Genomic DNA, 18,093 nt, shown 5'->3' on the forward strand with positions numbered 1-18,093 from the left:
AGGTCAGCACGGGGCTGCTGCTGTCCGCAGGCTTTGGTTGTTGTCGTTTTAGATCTGGCAGCATTTGTCCTGGAGCAGCTGCTGCGGTTTCTGAAGTAGCTTCTTGCTTTGCGTGAGTAGTGAGAATGCCTGGGCACATGCCATGTAACTGCAGCTCAAAAGACCAGTAGTTGAAGGACTGAGGAGGCTCCCAAGCCCTTGCATCTGTCTCTGGAGTGGCTCTGCTCTGTCTCTTGCCTCCGCAGATATGGCCCTGTGCATTGGCATTCAGTTACCATACAAAAAGAACAGGAGGACTTGTGGCACCTTAGAGACTAACAAATTTATTTGAGCATAAGCTTTCGTGAGCTACAGCTCACTTCATCGGATGCATTCAGTGGTTACTCAAATAAATTTGTTAGTCTCTAAGGTGCCACAAGTACTTCTCTTCTTTTTGCGGATACAGACTAACACGGCTGCTACTCTGAAATTTATTAGAGCACAAGCTTCCGTGGGCTACAGCTCACTTCATCGGATGCATAGAATGGAACATATAGTAAGAAGATATATATACACATACGGAGAAGGTGGAAGTTGCCATACAAACTGTAAGAGGCTAATTAATTAAGATGAGCTATTATCAGCAGGAGAAAAAAACCTTTTGTAGTAATAATCAAGATGGCCCATTTAGACAGTTGACGAGAAGGTGTGAGGATACTTAACATGGGGAAATAGATTCAATATGTGTACTGACCCAGCCACTCCCAGTCTCTATTCAAACCCAAGTTAATGGGATCTAGTTTGCAATTGAATTAATATGCAAACTAGATCCCATTAAGTTGGGTTTGAATAGAGACTGGGAGTGGCTGGGTCAATACACATATTGAATCTATTTCCCCATGTTAAGTATCCTCACACCTTCTCGTCAACTGTCTAAATGGCCATCTTGATTATCACTACAAAACTTTTTTTTCTCCTGCTGATAATCGCTCATCTTAACTAATTAGCCTCTCACTCTTTGTATGGTAACTTCCAACTTATCTGTATATATGTATATATGTATATCTCTATCTTACTATATGTTCCATTCTATGCATCCGATGAAGTGAGCTGTAGCCCACGAAAGCTTATGCTCTAATAAATTAGTTAGTCTGTAAGGTGCCACAAGTCCTCCTTTTCTTTTTGCGGATACAGACTAACACGGCTGCTACTCTGAAACCTGTCAAAGTCACCATACAGACCACGGAGCTGAGCGTACGTTCCTCCACCATGGCCTCATAACACCTAGGGCATGTTCTCCCCACTTTGCATCAACATCCCTAGAGTAAGGGGGACCTCTGGCTTTTTTGTCTTTGTGTGGAGGAACCTTGTGCTCTCTCTGTGGAGACAGTTTCTGCTCCACACTTGCATTCTAGTTGCTGTCCCTCCATTGGTGGCACTTGGCTATGTTGGATCACCCCATTGAGCATAGCAGTGAATCAGGACCATTAACAATACAGACTGTTCAGCCAAATGCTTCTGCTTTAGTGATTCTCCAGTGCCCAGCAGAGAGTCCAGTACCTGGACTGGCTACACTATTTCTGGCAGAGCTCAGTCCCGTATAGTGTTGTCCCCCTCTGCAGAGAGGTAGCAGATGTTGGGGCCTTGCGGGTCGGCTCCCCAGTGGAGGAGAAAGCAGTGACATAGGGTCTGGGCAGACTGTACGTGTAACTCATTGTATTTACACACCTTCGCCAGTCCTGGAACAGAGGTGGTCACACAGCACACAGAGAACAGACTTCTCGGACCAAGAACCTACCTCTCCTCAAACCAAAACGAAAACCAGCACAGCAGGTCTTCCCAAGCCTTACATTTGCTTTTACACTAAGGCCATGTCCACACTGAGAGCGTGGTGTGTGATTCCCAGCCCGCAGACACACAATCGCACAAGCTCAGTGTAGATAGCAGGGTAGTCACAGTAGCCCGGGTGGCAGTAGCTGTGCAATGGCTTAGTCATGCCAAGTAGATCCCCCCAGGATTTGGGCGAGGTTGTACTCAGCACGGGTGAGGCGGGCCCCTGCTGCTGCTGCCCGTATGACCGCAGCTACACTGCCATTTATATTCACGCCAGCTCTCACTGAGCTCGCAGAAGTATGTGTACGCAAGCTGGGAATCACTCCCCTAGCTCCTAGTGTGGACGTAGCCTGTTTAACTGCGCCCCCTGGTGACACCTGTCATAACAGCATGTACAGCTGTGGCACCCAAACTTTGCTTTTCCAGGGCTCACATTTGAAACTTGCCAGGAGTCTGAGGGGCAAACTAATTTTCATAAAATAGATCAGAGTGAAGCCACTGCCATAACATGGGCCAGAGAACTTCCCTGAAATAATTCCTGCGTGAACCACAGCAGATCCTTTAGAAAAACATCCAAAATTGATTTTAAAGTTGCCAGTGATGAAGGATCCACCACAACCTTTCATAGTTTGTCCCAACTGTTGATTACGCTCACTACTAAGAATGTACACTTTATTGCCCCATCTAATTCTGTACTCCTAGTCCAGCCAGGCTTGGGGATGCTGAAGAACCGTGGCTGCAGTAACTATTCACAGAAATCTGACATTTCAATTGGGAGTCCTTGGAGAGCGACTGTCTTATTACTGCCCATCTGGGCAGTGCTTGAGTACAGCAGGGCTCTGATTCTTGTCAGTCACTCCAAGCTGCTCTGCAACACAGTTGTAACTTCTACCAATATGAGATTGTTTGAAGAGTCTGCTTTAGGCAGCGGTGTGTGGTTTAATTCTTACTGACATCATGCTGTAGCATCCACGTACAGTAAAAGCTGTGTTATCCAGCACTTTTTACCAACCGGAAAGCTCTAGAAACCGGCATTTCTGATATTGCTTACAAGTCCGGTTGGCGCGGGGCTGGCAGGCTCCCTGCCTGGCTCCGCGTGGCTCCCTGGAAGCGGCGACGTGTCCCTGCTGCTCCTAGGTGAAGGAACGGCCACGGGGGCTCCGTGCACTGCCTCCACCCCACCTCAAGCGCTGGCTCCACGGTTCCCATTGTGAGAACTGCAGCCAATGGGAGCTGCAGGGGTAGCACCTGCGGGTGGAGGCAACGCGCAGAGCTGCCTGGCTGTGTCTCCGCCTAAGAGCAGCAGGGACATGTTGCCACTTCCCAGGAGCCACCTGAGGTAGGTGCTGCCTGGATCCGGCACCCCGAAACCCCTCCTGCACCCCAACCCCCTGCCCCAAGCCACTTCCCTCCCAGAGTCTGCACCCCACACCCCTCCCCTGCCCCAACCCCCAGCCCTGAGTCCTCTCCCACAACCAAACTCCCACCCTCCATATAACTCTTAATTCACTGGAATTTTTGACTAGCCGGCCCCCCTGTTCCCCCAACATGCTAGATAACATAGCTGTTACTGTACTTTGGTGAGCTCAGCACTGATACTTTATCATTCGGTCAGGGAGGAGCAGACCGAAGCACCGTCAGAATTGGCCCCACTGTGCGAGGGGCACAAAGCCAACTCCAGGAGAGTCCCGACCCCCAAAAGTTCACTGAATACAGGATACCAGTGGGTGTAACCAACATTAGGCACAAATGCAGTCAGGAGGACAGGCACACAGCGACAGGGAAAGGGGCTGCGGGCATACAGTCCTTTGCATTTTCATTGTATTTCAGTAAACCAAAGCTATCAAAGTAAATAACTCACTTCTCTGACTCCTACAAAGCTGATGGTTGGGTTCTCAGCCAGTCCATGAGAATTAACAGAAACTAACAAAAATAAGGGGGAGAGGTAAAACGAATGATTTCATTAAAGGCAATTTGAAAGAGGAGCCCTAAGCCAGTGTCCAGCGATGGGTTCAATGCAGAAGGCACAAGGTAGAATTCTCTGGCCCGGGTTCTGCAACACGTCAGACTAGATTGTCACAATGGCCCCTTCTGGCTTTTAAATCTCCGACTCTCCGTCAGAGCTTTCACAGCACCTCTTGGGGCCCCGCTCTCATGGCCCTTCCTTTCTCCGTCCAGCGTGTCACAGGAATTGTCAGATTAACAGTGAACAAAGTGTCAAATTCCTAGAATCCTGCTAGTGACTAATCCAGGCGTCTCAGCCATATGGGGCTTGTAATATAGCATATCTCTGTCAATACTGCATTCCTGTACAGGAGAAGCGAAGGGTGGCGGTGGGGAAAGGCTGGCCAGGTCACAGGCCAGGGTGGTGGGAGGGGGCCATGGTGAGGGGGAAGGGTCAGGCCTGTGCGGGTTAGGGGCCATGATGGCAGGGGAGGATCGGGGCTGGCTGGGTTAGAGGCCATGGCGGTGGGGGAGGGCCAGGGCAGGCCTTTGTCCCAGCCCCCTGCCAGCCCGAGCAGCCTGCAACGCTCTGGGAGCCCTCCTCTCAGGCTGGGGGAAGGGGTCCTCCTCCCCCATGTGCTATGCAGCCTCGGCTCTAGCCTGAGAGCTGCAGCTGCCTGTTCATTCACCCAGGAGGGGGGAATGGCTGTTGTGTCTGCAGAGTTACAGGTGCACCTGCCGAGCCTGCAGCTTCCCACTGCCCTTGTGGAACTGAACTCAGCCAATCCTCTCCATCCCTTCCGGGTAGCAGCAAGGTCCTAGACAGGGGACCTTGAGAGGAGGGGCAGGCCTGACCCCCAGCCATTCTGATACAGCCTGTCAGCTGAGCCCTGGGGCAGGTCAGTGCCCAATTCCAGTGGACACTTTGTAGACCTCTCCCCTAAACCCTTTGAAACATCCTCCCAAAGAGGAGCAGGCATCTGGGTCTGGGCTTGACCCACCGTACCGCTGCCAGTGCCCCTGGAAAGGGAAGGTGTCCTCCATGGTGTTATTGGCAGTGCACGTACCACAATCTCAGAGCAGAGCTAGAGAAGGAGCCACAGTGAAGAGCTGCAGCTTGCTATTCACCCCCCCCCCGACCCCAGTTAACGGGGGGTGAATTGAAATGCTGGATGCAGGTAGCCGGTAAGCTCCAGGGCTGAGCACCTCACAGGCCCACAGGGGTCTGGAAGATGCTGTGGTGCTACTGAGTCCTTCCCAGAGGCAGCCTGCCCCTCTGGGGTGGGCTCTGGAGGAGACACACAGGCCATCTCAAGAACACCTGCGCCGGGGAGTGTCCCTGCTGCGGGGCGGAGCAGTGACGGTGCATCCAGCACAGCTGGAGCCCACTGCATAAAGAGCCTTTTGTTTTGCCGAGTTGTTAAGCCCCATTGACAATGGCAGCCCCCTCCGGCTCACGCACTTGGCACTGCCTCGGCCCGCACACTGGCCCTTTTCTCTTGGGCTGCACGTGGGCACTGAGCGGGGGGTTTATTCCTTCCATAGCAAACTGATTGGCTGATCTCCTTGTCGTTGCTCCCTGCAGGCGTACGAGTGGGCGCTGGAGGGGATGCGACACCTAGCCTGCATCAGCATGGAGGACTGCAACTCCCCAGAGCACTGTGCAGCCGCGATCAAGTGTTTGGAAAGCTACAAGGGACAGCACCCGGAAATCAGCGATGCCAAATTCCAGGAGATGAAAGAGCTGGCCTGTGAGCTGAAGAGCGACAAAGGGCTGAAGCAGTGGAAATTTGCATGGTCCAAGTGCCAGGAGACAAAACTGGTCTTTGAGAAGAAGCTAGAAGCTGCCCTGAGAACACGAAGGTCTCTGCTCTCTGAGCGGAAGCCAGGTGAGGGGGAGCACTCCCGGTGTGGTGGTGAGAGCAGCAGGCTCTCTCACAGGAGGCACTCGGAGGGAGCCATCCCTGGGCTGCTTTCAGACAGGAATCACAGCGTGTCCCATTTCTACAGCAGGCCAAACCGTTCTCCTGGGTGGGCCAGGGAAAAAGCGCTCTCACTGTCCCTGAGCAGCTCCGGGGATGTCAGTGCTGGGGAAGAACTGACCTCCCAAGCTGCTCCCAACATGAGTCCCCACTTGAGCAGGGTTTCTCTTGGTACAGTGGCCTGCGAGGCTCCACGCGACATGCCCGAGGACAAGCCAAACCTGGAGAGTATTTTAGAAATTCTTGAGGCAAATTCATCCTGCTCCACCGCGTCCGCCTCCAGGAGGCCACCATCCAAGAGGACGCTGAAAAAGGCCCAAAGCTTTGATCTTCCCTGCAGCGAGAGCCTGCGGTCCAGCTGCCAGAGGACTCTGAGCGAGCCGGCCAGGTATGGCAACACGGGAGTCTTCATTAAGGGGCTGGAAGTGAGCAGCACAGAGCTCGCGGACAGGACTCACACAGCATGGCAGCAAGCCGCTCACAGCTGGGCTGCACACTGCCTGCCAGAGGAGCAGAGGAGCTACAGCTCCACGCCAGAGGCCAAGAGCCGGGGCAGGTAGGTGACTTCTTCTCACGGCCCATGTGCAGGGGCCAGCCAGGCTGCGTGGGGATGGTTCTCGTGTCTGCTGAGGCAGGAAGCGGCACTCCTGCTTAATCTCAGGCACTGGCGAGTCCTGGGGTGGAGACAGGCCCCATGGGCTGAGGAGGCAGATTCAGAGAGGGGCAAAAGGGAAGCTCCAGCTTCCTAAAACACACAGCACTAGCAGCTGGGTCAGGGAGGAGTCGCCACCTTCCACCGCACGCTCTATAGCGATGCCCCCTTGTGAGGAAGAAGTGGAAAGTGTCTCTAAGGGGCAACGTCTAGGTTATTGGCATTAAAGGAAGATGACCTCTAGCCGGGCTGTGGGCCCTCTGCAATGAGGTGGATATTTATTTTATTTTACAATTGCACAAGTGGTACGTTACCGATGGGAGAACTGGGGCGCCCATTTCCTGGGGATAAAGAAACACCAGGAAGAAAATCCTCTCCCCTGTAAGGCACTGGGCTCTAGGCTTCCATTTTCAACAGGGTTGACCTGTCCTCTTGCAGTCTTTTCCCCCCAAGGGATGCCCAGAAGGGGAAGGAGGTTGCGTTTTAGTGTGGCCTTGAACTGGAAGGAGCACGCTCAAGGACCCAGCAGTCTGCAGAGAATGCTTGTCATGCCCGAAAACAATGGCACAGGTTCCCCAAAGTGGAAGAGAGGCGAGGAAGGGGGCTGAGGATCCCAAAGTGGTTCGGATGATGTGACGTGCTGGAGTACAATCCAGACCAGTGGGGGGTTTGTGTCCCCCCGCCTTATAGCCTGGGGTGCCTTGCAATGCCTTACTGCTATAGCTCCCAACCTGGGCTGCTCACAAGCAGCCTGCCAGCATTCAGGTCACTCCCAGATGTGTCGGTGTGTAACTGCAGCCTGCCAGTCACACCCTGTCTCTCACCAGCCTTGGTTCTGCCGCAGGGTGACCCCAGCTCACTCCCAGTCCCGGACTTCCCCCCAGAAATGTACGTCCTGTACTGCCCAGCCCGCTCCTGGACAGTCCAGATATGTCAAATCCATTGTTCCTCTAAGGGAAGAATATATACTAGCTTGTTACCTTAGGTAGAGTTAACTTCAACACACTGGATTAGATAAAACAATAAAAAAACTTAACTTCTGAGGGAAAGATTTTAAGTAAAAGCAATGAGGCATAAAAGTCAGAAGTGGTTACAAGAAAAAATAAAGTTAAAACTCTTCCTAGTGTCTAACTTAACAAACTACATTAGATTCAAGCAAAGTTTCTCACCACATGCTTCCAACAGCATTACTGACCAAACTCTTTGGGTCAGGACCCCTCCCCCAGAGTCCAGCAGGCTGCTTCCTTTGTCTTCGCAAGGATAGAGAATGAGATGGGCAGGGGCAGAGTAGGGGAGCCTTGGGGGGTTTGCCCCTCCTTTTTGGAGCTGTTTAGTCCCTTGTTGAAAAGCATTTCCAGCTGAGAACCAGGAGACAGGCAGTCTACTGAACAAAGGAGACTCCATGCTGTTTCTTTGCTAAGGTGCAGATCTTTCTGTCCCTGACCCCATTTTTTGTCAAAGACTGGCCATTTGGTAGGTAAGCCCATTAGCTGTGTTGTCACCTGGCTGGAACGTCAGCTTGCCCTTTGTCTTTGAGAAACTGCTTTAACCACTCCCCAGACTTACCTGGGAAACACTCTCCAGTCAGCTGATTTCAGTTTATGTCCATAATTTTACATATAATGTGGCTATATGCACTTTGCCACGATATTGCTGATCAGCAAGTTATGAGTTTTCAAATGACACCTCACAGGGCATGGCTTGTACAAAGCTTATTACAGTAGCATGTAGGGTGTGAACACAGGGCTGTATTCCGTCACTTGAGGGAGGGGGCTCAGGATCTGGGTCATCCCAAAGTGGTTCAGGGTGCCCTGGCCCACTGCCACCCCTGCCAAGTACGTGCAGCATGTCCTGCTACCGCAGCAGCCAAGGGCAAAGGGGAGGATCTTAGCTGCCTCTGGCAGAGTTGGCAGACCTCCTGTTCTGCCTGGCTCTCGGCTGGTAGGCTGTTCCCCCAGAGGGTGCTGAAGCTGAAGGGGGGAATGTCCATGGGAAGCAGATGGAGCAATCCCAGAGTCCCTGCAGAGTGCTCAGAACAATTCCTTGGGGCTGTGGCCAGGCAAGCAACTGACTATTTGATTCTGCGAGACAATGCTGGAGCTGCTGCTGGTAAAGAGCCCCATTACTGTGCTTTGACTTCTGCTCTAGCACCCATGTCTTTGAGACTTTCTCCAAAGGGACAAAGGTGGAAGTTGACCTTAGCCCAGGCTAGCGTGAAGATTTGACATGTGTTCATGCGTGGGAGAATGTACTAGAGGCAGGGGACTGTGCTCTGGCCCAGCTGATGTCCTCTGTATGTAAAGGGAGCTGAAACCTTCTCATAAGGAACACCTGAGGATCCCCCTGGCTGGCACACTCAGCTGTGTCGAGAGCCATTCTGGCGCCCAGTGGGTGTGAATCTGTCTGTAGTGAGTGGCAGGGCTTGAAAATGGCTGCCCAGTGGAGACTTTCTCATCCAGCCTGACAAGGGGTGGAATCCAGACGTCTCCAGAGCTGTGCATGGCATGGGGAGCGCCTTTACCAAGAGCCTTCTGCCTCCCATCGTAAGAGCATAAGACCAGCCATACTGGGTCAGACCCAGACCAATGCTCCAGCTAGCCCAGTATCCTGTCTTCTGACAGTGGCCAGTGCCAGGTGGCCCAGAGGGAATGAACAGAACAGGTAATCAAAAAGTGATCCATCCCCTGTAGTCCCCTCCCAGCTTCTGGCAAACAGAAGCAAGGAACACTCAGCATATGGCTGCATCCCTGGCCATCTTGGCTAATGGCCAGTGATGGACCTGTCTGCCATGAACTTATCTAGTTCTTTTTTGAACCATGTTATTGTCTTGGCCTTCACAACATCCCCTAACAAGGAGTTCCACAGGTTGACTATGCGTTGTGTAAAGAAATATTTCCTTATATTTGTTTTAAACCTGCTGCCTGTTAATTTCATTGGGTGAGCCTTAGTTCTTGTGTTATGTGAAGGGGTAAATAACACTTCCCTATTCACTTTCTCCACACCAGTCATGATTTTATAGACCTCTATCATATCCCTCCTTAGCCGTCTCTTTTCCAAGACAAACAATCCCAGTCTTCTTAATCTCTCCTCACAGGGCAGCGGTTCCATACCCCTAATCATTTTTGTTGCCCTTTTCTGAACCTTTTCCAATTCCAATATATCTTTTTTGAAATGGGACGACCAGAACTGAACGCAATATTCAAGATGTGGGCGTACCATGGATTTATATAGAGGCAATAGGATATTTTCTGTCTTATTATCTGTCCCTTTCTTAATGATTCTCAACGTTCTGTTCACTTTTTTGGCTGCCGCTGCACATTGAGTGAATGTTTTCAGAGAACGCTCAACAATGACTCCAAGATCTCTTTCTTGAGTGGGAACAGCTAATTCAAATCCCATAATTTTTTAAGTATAGCTAGGATTATGTTTTCCAATGTGCATTACTTTGCATTTATCAACACTGAATTTCATCTGCCATTTTATTGACCAGTCACTCAGTTTTGTGAGATCCCTTTGTAACTCTTCACAGTCAACTTTGGACTTAATTATCTTAAGTAATTTTATATTGTCTGCAAATTTTGGCGCCTCACCATGTATACTACTTTTCCAGATCATTTATGAATATGTTGAACAGCACAGGTCCCACTACAGCTCCCTGGGGGGCCCCACTACTTACCTCTCTTCTGTCTGAAAACTGACCATTTAGTCCTCCCCTTTGTTTCCTGTCTTTTAACCAGTTACTGATCATTGAGAGGGCCTTCCCTCTTGTCCCATGGCTGCTTACTTTGCTTAAGAGCCTTTGGTGAGGGACCTTGTCAAAGGCTTTCTGAAAGTCCAAGTACACTATACCCACTGAATCACCCTTGTTCACATGTTTGTTGACCCCTCAAAGAACTCTAATAGATTAGTGAGGTGTGATTTCCCTTACAAAAACCATGTTGACCCTTCCCCAACAAATCGTGTTTATCTGTGGGTCTGATAATCCAGGGGGAGGGGACTCCTCTCCACCCATCAACAGTGCCGCTCACCCCCCTGCTAAGGGAGGGTGTTCCTGGCTATGCCCTACTCCCACTGTGGCTGCCTCTGGCTGGGGGGAAGAGAGCCCTTACCCCTGCAGCCACTTTGTCCCTTCCCAGCTGGCAGACAGGATTGCTGTTCTCCTCTGGGCCCTGCGGCTCCTCCTCCCAGCTAGAGGGAAGGGGCTCCAGGTCTCTCCTTTCTGTCTCCCTCCCTCCCCATTTGGTTCTCCCTGTCACACAGCCAGGGAGAGGTGGGGGAGGTGATACTGCAGGGGTGGCCACAGTGCAGGGGATAAAGTGAGGGGGAGGGTGGGAGCTCTAGCTGAAATTCTCGCAGTCCGTTGTCTCACACCCACCTGAGCACCCAGCAGTCACTAGGCTGGGGTGGAGATGGAGCCATGAGAAGTCCGGAGGCACTGGGGTGCCAGAGAGGGAGAATGATCCTTCGCCCTCTCAGCAGCCAGGGATGGGCATGGGCAGCGGTTGTAAGCCTTCTGCTAGGAATGCCCCTTCCCAGCTGCCAGGCTTCCCACTACACCATGGCCCTGGGCCGTGCTGAAGAGCTGCTGCCAGCTCATCCTGCCTGCCAGCCACCGATGCCAGGCAGTCCTCTCTGGCGTCGGTGTCTGGTGTTTCGCTAAGACGTGTCCAGCGGGGAGAGGTAATGTCTGTTCCTTCAAACCCACGGCCGGACCTCTTCTTCGTATCAGCCACCCGCTCTTCTGAGAGCTGGGGGAGAAACCCCACTGTTCCTCACAGGTGGGGAGGGAGAGCTCAGTGGTTTGAGCATTGGCCTGCTAAACCCAGGGTTGTGAGTTCAATCCTTGAGGGGGCCATTTAGGGATTTGGGGCAAAAATTGGGGATTGGTCCTGCTTTGAGCAGGGGGTTGGACTAGATGACCTCCTGAGGTCCCTTCCAACCCTGAGATTCTATGATTCTATGGTGGTGCCCACCTGTCAGTGCCTGAGACACTCTGCTGGCCCCCAGCTCCCGTGGGTACCAGTAATGACTGGTGATGATCCTGTCTCTACACCAGCAGGCTGCATGCACCCAGGCAACGTCACACCCCTTGCTAATGGCAGTAGTTGCTATTACCCGTCTCACGCAGTGGGGCCCCAATGTAGTTGCATTTCACTTGTGATTGTGAGGAGATCTGCCAGGTTAGCAGCGACATGCAGCGCTCGCACAGCTAGCTCCACTTTGTCTGGGCTGGTGTGGAGTAAATCGGGATTACAGCTGGGTCCTCCCTCCGCTGAGGAGCCCACCTGACCACTACAATTTTCCCTCCTCTGGAGCCAGCCACCATACAGGTAGCAGGCATGCCAGACTGCAAGAGGGATTGTCGGCAGGGGGCAAGCGTTCCCTCCTCCAGGGGCACAGATGCCCTGGGCACTGCGTAACCGGCCTGGTTTGGCCATGCAGGGCAGAGGCATGGTGCAGAGGTCTGTAGAGGAGTTTCCTGTCAGGTTCTCTCCAGCCCAGCTGCAGGACAAGGCCAATGGAGCTGCCAGCATGCAGACCCTCCAGCGGAAGCCCAGCCCCAGAGAAGAGGCTGATGAGCAGCTTCCCTGCTGCCTGGGCAGGAGGGCTTGATGGCAGTCCCCGGTCCCCCGGCCTCTGTGCAGGAGCCCCCGTGCCAAGAGCAGTGGTCTGATCCAGCAGGGCAAATCCCATGCTCCTCTCAGCCTGGGTGGATGGACTGGCATGGCTGTGTGCCCTTGGAACAGTGCTCTGCATGCTGACTTGCCACGCAACAGCCTCATCTCTCCCCTACCCAGCACGGTCACTGCCATTGCCCGGCTGTCCCAGCACCGACCTGGCGAAGGCTGAGGGGATGTAGGCTGGAACGAGGAACCAGCTGGGAGTATGACCCCTGTTGAGGGCATCGGATGCAGGGTCCTGTTGGGCTTTTTGCTGCCTACCCACCCAGGTGCTGCTGTGAGAGAAAGGGGTGAGGGTGAAGCAGGCAGGAAGGAGTTAATTTCCCACTGAAAGTTAAATCAAATAGCAGAAGCTTCTCAGCTAAAAACGAACCTGCCAGAGAAGGGACCTGCCAACACCTCTGCCCCCTGCTGGCTACGCAGCACACAAGCCAAACCCCCAGGCCAAGGCTGGGGCAGAGCCCTCTAATCACTTCATTTGCACCCACGCCCAGGCCTCAGGTTGTTAGTATCGTCCTAGCCAAGAGATGCCGAGGTTTGAGCAGTGTTGTAGATGGTCACAGGAGGGACACATAGACAGGCCCATCCCGCCCTGCTCAGGGCTGTGATGCCTGTGAGCAGGAAGCCATGGCTGCTGTCCCCCATGGTTCTCTGGGGCACTGTTCCCATGGAGGGGCCTTTGGGATCATTCTCCCCAAGAGCTGCTTTCCATGGTCCTTGTGACACCCTCCGGCACCCTGGGGCCGTGAGGACTTTCGTTTGCCTTTCTAGTCACTGCACTGTGACAGCCATCTGTCCTGGGCCAGCCCAACGGTGCTGCCCATGGCAAGGTAGGCCGCCTGTTCGCAAGGGGAGTGGGGAGTAGCTTTCTCACAGAGGTGATGGGGGTGTAGCAGGAAAGGCTGTTAGATGGCTGTACTCCCTCCAACACCCACACATGCATGTCCATTATCCTGCATTTTCTTACCCCCTCTGTTAGTTGCTTTGCTTGGCCCCTCTGTATGCAGGTTACACTTACACTGATGTAGGCCAGTTACCAGCCTGGCATGTACTCGGAGAGCCACACTTTCACCCTGTCCTTCCCGGTTATCAGGGCAGGAAACAATGTTGTCAAATGAAAGCCGAGATTCTGATGCCGCCCCGGATTGAGGAGCCGAGCCCAAGGCACCCGTGTGCCTGCAGAACCTGTCCCGGAGCCAGCCCTGCCAGTCTCCCCTTCCCGACTGAGATTTTCTTCCTCTGCAGCAAACTGCGGCACATCATAGACGAGATGGTGACCACGGAGCGGGAGTACGTGAGGTCTCTGTGTTACACCATCGAGAGCTACTTCCCCGAGATGGAGCGCTTGGACCTGCCCCAGGACCTGAGAGGGAAGCGCAGTGTCATTTTCGGGAACCTGGAGAAGCTCTACGACTTCCACAGCCAGTACTTCCTGCGGGAACTGGAGAGCTGCTGCAACCACCCGCTGCGCGTCAGCCACGGCTTCCTCAGACACGTAAGGCAACTGCGTCCATCTGGCTGTCCTGCTCCGCCGCTGGGCTGGGCCGTGAAAGGTGGCATTGTCTGTGCAGTCTGATTGCTGGAACCCTCTGCTCAGACCAGGGGTTACTGCAGAGCCTGTCCCTGGGGGTCAGCCCCGGAGCCCGCCCAGGTTGGACCGGGACACTGAGCTCCAGAGTAATGCATTCGGAGCAACCCAGGTTCCTGTTACGAGACACTCTGAAGCCCAGCTGAGCTTGCGGAGCTGGGAGGGGAAATGAATTTGCTGCTCTGGAAGGAGTTGTCTCTTGTTAATGGAAGGAGTTGTCTCTTGTTAACACAGTTAGTGGCTAGAGCCTGCTCCCAGGTGTGCAGGGCTCTCTCTCTAACAGACACATGGTCTGGTGATCATACAGGGAATGAGCAGCGCACATTCATGCAGCCAAGTCCGAGGTGCCAGGGCCAGTACAATACGGTCCCCAAGGCACGGCACAGCTGCCTCAGTGCAGGGGCTGGGAAGTGGGGAGGAGCTGCAGTCTGGGGAAGCATTGGCAAGGTGAGTTGTGGTGCCTTCAATAAAGGCAAGGCCCTGGGACCGGCAGAGCCATGCATGGGACCCCATACCCGAGGGAACAACTAGAATTGCCCTGGGCTGATTTTCTAGGCTCTGCTGTGTGCTCACTACTTACGCTTCCCTTTTAGCACTTCTCTCCACAGCATTTTCTGTTAGTTTAATGAACATCTCTCACCCATTGCCAAGGTCACTGTATACACACAGCCCCTGGTGTTCCCCAGGATGCCTGAACCGGGGTTGATGGCTGGGCTCAGGCCCCCAGACCACAGGCTTCCCAAGGCTTGTTGCCTGGCTCCCGCAGCATGAGAGGGAATAGCGAGCTTTGTGCACTAGCCTGCCCTGAAAGCTCATCTGGGGCCAGAGGGCAGTGTAGAGAACACCTCCTGGCTACCCATAGTCACTCTGCTCCACCAGCCAGGATTCACTTGGAGGCCAGGGCCCCGGAGCACAGTGAGGACAATCTAGCCCTGGGGAACGTAATGCGGACATAGCCATGTGACTCTCTCATCCATTCAGCTGAGAACTCCAGTATGGCTGTGCTGGCTTTATTGATGTCACACCCACCGTCCCAGCACAAGCCACGGGAGAAGCAGATGTGTTTGCCCCTTCCTGCTCAGACCTAGGCCTGGTTCTGCTCCCAGTTCACCAGCAAAACCACCTCCAGGCAACAAATCCTCAGGGCTTGTGAGTGGAGGCAGCCAGCATGCAGCGGGCAGCTTGCGCTCAAGGCAGCTCCGCCGATACTGGGGAAGAGCAGATGCTGCGTTTTTCTCCCATTTTTCCTGGCTATTAAGGGACATTTCCAGGGCAAGAGGATCTTTGCTCTTTAGAGTCCATCAGCCCGTGGCTTATCCTCCGTCTGTGGCGTCAGATGGGGAAGGAATTGCAGGAGCAGGTGGTCTCTAAGGGTACGTCTACACTGCAGTTAGACACCGCGGCTGGCCTGTGCCAGCTGACTCAGGCTTCCGGGCTCAGGTTGTGGGGCTGTTTAATTGCTGTATTGACTTCCAGGCTCGGGCTGGAGCCTGGGCTCTAGGACCCTGCAAGGTGGGAGGGTCCCAAAGCTCAAGCTGCAGCCCGAGCCGGGAAGTCAAAACTGAAATAAAACGGCCCCTTAGCCCAGGCCCCGGGAGCCCAAGTCAGCTGGCAAAGACCAGCTGTGGGTTTTTAATTGCAATGTAGATACACCATAAGTACAAAGATCCTCGACTCTTTGATAGTGAAGCACAATGCGGGAGAGGTGCTGGAAGCATTGGCTCTAAATCAGAGTTGTTTCAGGACAGCCTGTTTCCCTCTCCACCAGGCCTGTAACGCCAGCTGCAGTGTCTCTTTACAGTCTTGTTCAGCGGTCGCTGTAAGGGCCTGCAGGCCATACGGCCCACAGGGACTCCTAGGCAAGGGGCAGAAGGAAGATTTTTGCGGAGGAACCACCAAACAACCCTGTCTGCCATAATGATGACATGGAGTTGAAGGAGTTACCCATGGCTCCTGGGGAGGTCCCAGGAATCCATAAGGAGAGTCCTCCTCCCCAGTTCCCATGTGCACAGGCCCGGCGTAGCAAGTTAAAGTCCAGGGCCCTGGGGCAGTTGGTTTGGAGACTCTCTGCAGCAATCTTCTGTAAAGGAAACAGGGTCACTTGACAACAAGGCCTTGCATTAACTCGGGGGACAGCCGCAGTTCCGGAGTGTGAAGGTGTCCTTCAGGGGTGTTTGTTTCTGTTGCAGAAGGATCAGTTTGGGATGTATGCATTATACAGCAAAAACAAACCCAAATCCGACTCACTGCTGGCCAGCCATGGGAACACGTTCTTTAAGGTAAATCCCCTGTGCCCCAAGCCCGGATCAGAGCTCTGTGGTTCCTACTAGGGTTGGGATTGGGTCCCTCCCTTGTCTGCTTACAGAAACCTAGCCCCTGTTCAGGACACAGGGTGCTGTCTCTGTGCTGGGCTGGGGAAGATGGGCTCTGCTGGGTGCAGGGAACGGTCTCCTGCAATTGCCTGGGTGTCACAGTGTGAGGAGCGGAGTGGGAAGGGGGCTGGAATGCAGAGTTGCTCGGTGGCTGCTCTGCAGAGTACTCTGCATTGGAAAGGGGCCCTGCAAACAACTGCTTCCTCCTTATTAATTCCTCTGCACGTCCGAGCTTGCTCCGTTCCTTCTCATAGCCTACAGAACCCTAGTGAGCAGTAGGCTCCTGTGGAGAGTGTTCGGCAAACTCAGCGAGCCATTAGTCCCAGGCCCTCGGGCTTGGGGCGGCGGAGGTCTTGCCACTCCCCAGAATAGCTGCTGGGGACAGGCGGCTGCTCACCCACCCCTCTGCTGATCAGTTTTCTCTGGGGTCTCAGTTCAAGCAGGTGCAACTGGGGGATAAAATGGATCTTGCCTCCTACCTGCTGAAACCCATCCAGCGCATGAGTAAATACGCCCTGCTGCTGAAGGACCTGATCAAGGAGTGCGGCGAGGCCCAGGAGCAGGAGCTGGGCTACCTCCGAGCAGCAGAGGAGATGGTGAAATTCCAGCTTCGGCACGGCAACGACCTGCTAGCCATGGACGCCATCCGAGATTGTGATGTACGTAGAGGGGCAGCGCATTCTCCCCCTCCCTGGACGGCGGGTTCATCTGCCCTCCACACGTACACCCAGCCTCTGGCTGGCGCTGGGACTTGCCCCATAGCATTCAATGGGCGATAGGATCCCAAAGCTCACCTGGGACTTGCAGAGGACATGGCCTCGGGAGGAGGTGCTGAGCCCCCGAGGCTGCGGGCACAGACTCCATCAGTTCAGCCATTGCTGCGAAGTGGGACTCTCCCGTTGGCACAGGCGTTCCACCTCCCCAAGTGACGGCAGCAAGGGCCATGGAAGAATTCTTCCATCAACCTAGCGCTCTTCACATGGGGACTTAGGTCGGCTTAACTGCGTCGCTCAGGGGTGACGCCGACCTCATTTTCTAGTGTAGACCAGGCCTGAGCTGTATCGAGCTCCTGGCTGAGCGCAAGGGGTGGCTTGTGTCCTGTGATGCCGACCCTGCTCACTGGCCAGTGGAGCGTAGCCCAGGCTGAGCTGTCTGATCTTCCCTGGCCGGGTGGGGAGAGGTGCTGACTGCTACCCACAGAACCACCTGTCCAGGATTTCCCCTCCCAAAGCTTGGCTCTGAGCTCAGCCTCTCTTCCTCGCAGGAGTGCTGGGTGCAGAGATGGACACGGCTTGTGGTGCCATGGGGTGGTTCCAGCCAGCGGGGGGTCAGCATTACTATTCGCAGGGTTTGCTGGGCTCCGCCCCGCTCTCCAGACAGAGTCCCAGGGTCTGTGCCCCAGCCTGTAACCAGTCTCCTGGGGGTGCCCCTGTAGTGGGCCTGGCCCCAAGGTCTCACACCGTTCCACTGGGGCAAGCCTGTGACCTCGAAGACTCTGAGACAGGGCAGTCGGCACCAGTGACCCCGTCTCTCTTCGTGGCTCCCTGCACCGAATCCAGCCCAGCCAGACTCCTGCGGGAGGTCTGTGCTGTCCCCTGTCAGGGCGCAGTGCTCTCAGTGAGTATTCACAGTGACACAGGCAGCCTCTCCAAACCATGGTACCATCGACTGGTCACCTGGCTGCAGAATCTGAATGCACTGGGGTTAGTTCAGAGAGACAGAAGTTAAGCCATGGTCCACCCTGGCTAAGCCAGCACCATGATGGACCAGTCAACCTGTGATGGACTCATCTCTGACTCTCTCCCGTCACCTGTTTGTCTCCCCAAGTTCACACTCCTGAGTCCCCCCAAAAAGCCCCTTTCTTTCAGTCACCTGACACCTTGTTCTCCACCTCAGTTCCCAAATCCCACCTGCTGGAGTTTCCTGCTCTTAGATGTTGATCATTCGGACCTTGGGCCGTCTCTTTGTCTCACTGGACCCTGTGTTGATTTGGGTTGGTTTGAGCCAGTTCCTTAATGACTCTGTTTTCCCTCCCAGACAGTGAGGTGACACTCACACCTCC

The 18,093-nt window shown here is 54.0% G+C and overlaps 1 protein-coding gene across 1 annotated transcript in view; it reads left to right on the forward strand.

Moving 5' to 3' along the window:
- PLEKHG4 (pleckstrin homology and RhoGEF domain containing G4) overlaps positions 1 to 18,093 on the forward strand; it is a 171,228-nt gene that overhangs the window by 142,496 nt on the left and 10,639 nt on the right. Inside the window, 4 exon segments of the mRNA XM_043526266.1 lie at positions 5,342 to 6,294; positions 13,317 to 13,566; positions 15,849 to 15,938; positions 16,466 to 16,690. Of these exon segments, the coding sequence (XP_043382201.1) occupies positions 5,342 to 6,294; positions 13,317 to 13,566; positions 15,849 to 15,938; positions 16,466 to 16,690 (1,518 nt within the window).

This window comes from Chelonia mydas, chromosome 12 (genome assembly GCF_015237465.2).
Source record: "Chelonia mydas isolate rCheMyd1 chromosome 12, rCheMyd1.pri.v2, whole genome shotgun sequence".
Classification (NCBI taxonomy): domain Eukaryota; kingdom Metazoa; phylum Chordata; order Testudines; family Cheloniidae; genus Chelonia; species Chelonia mydas.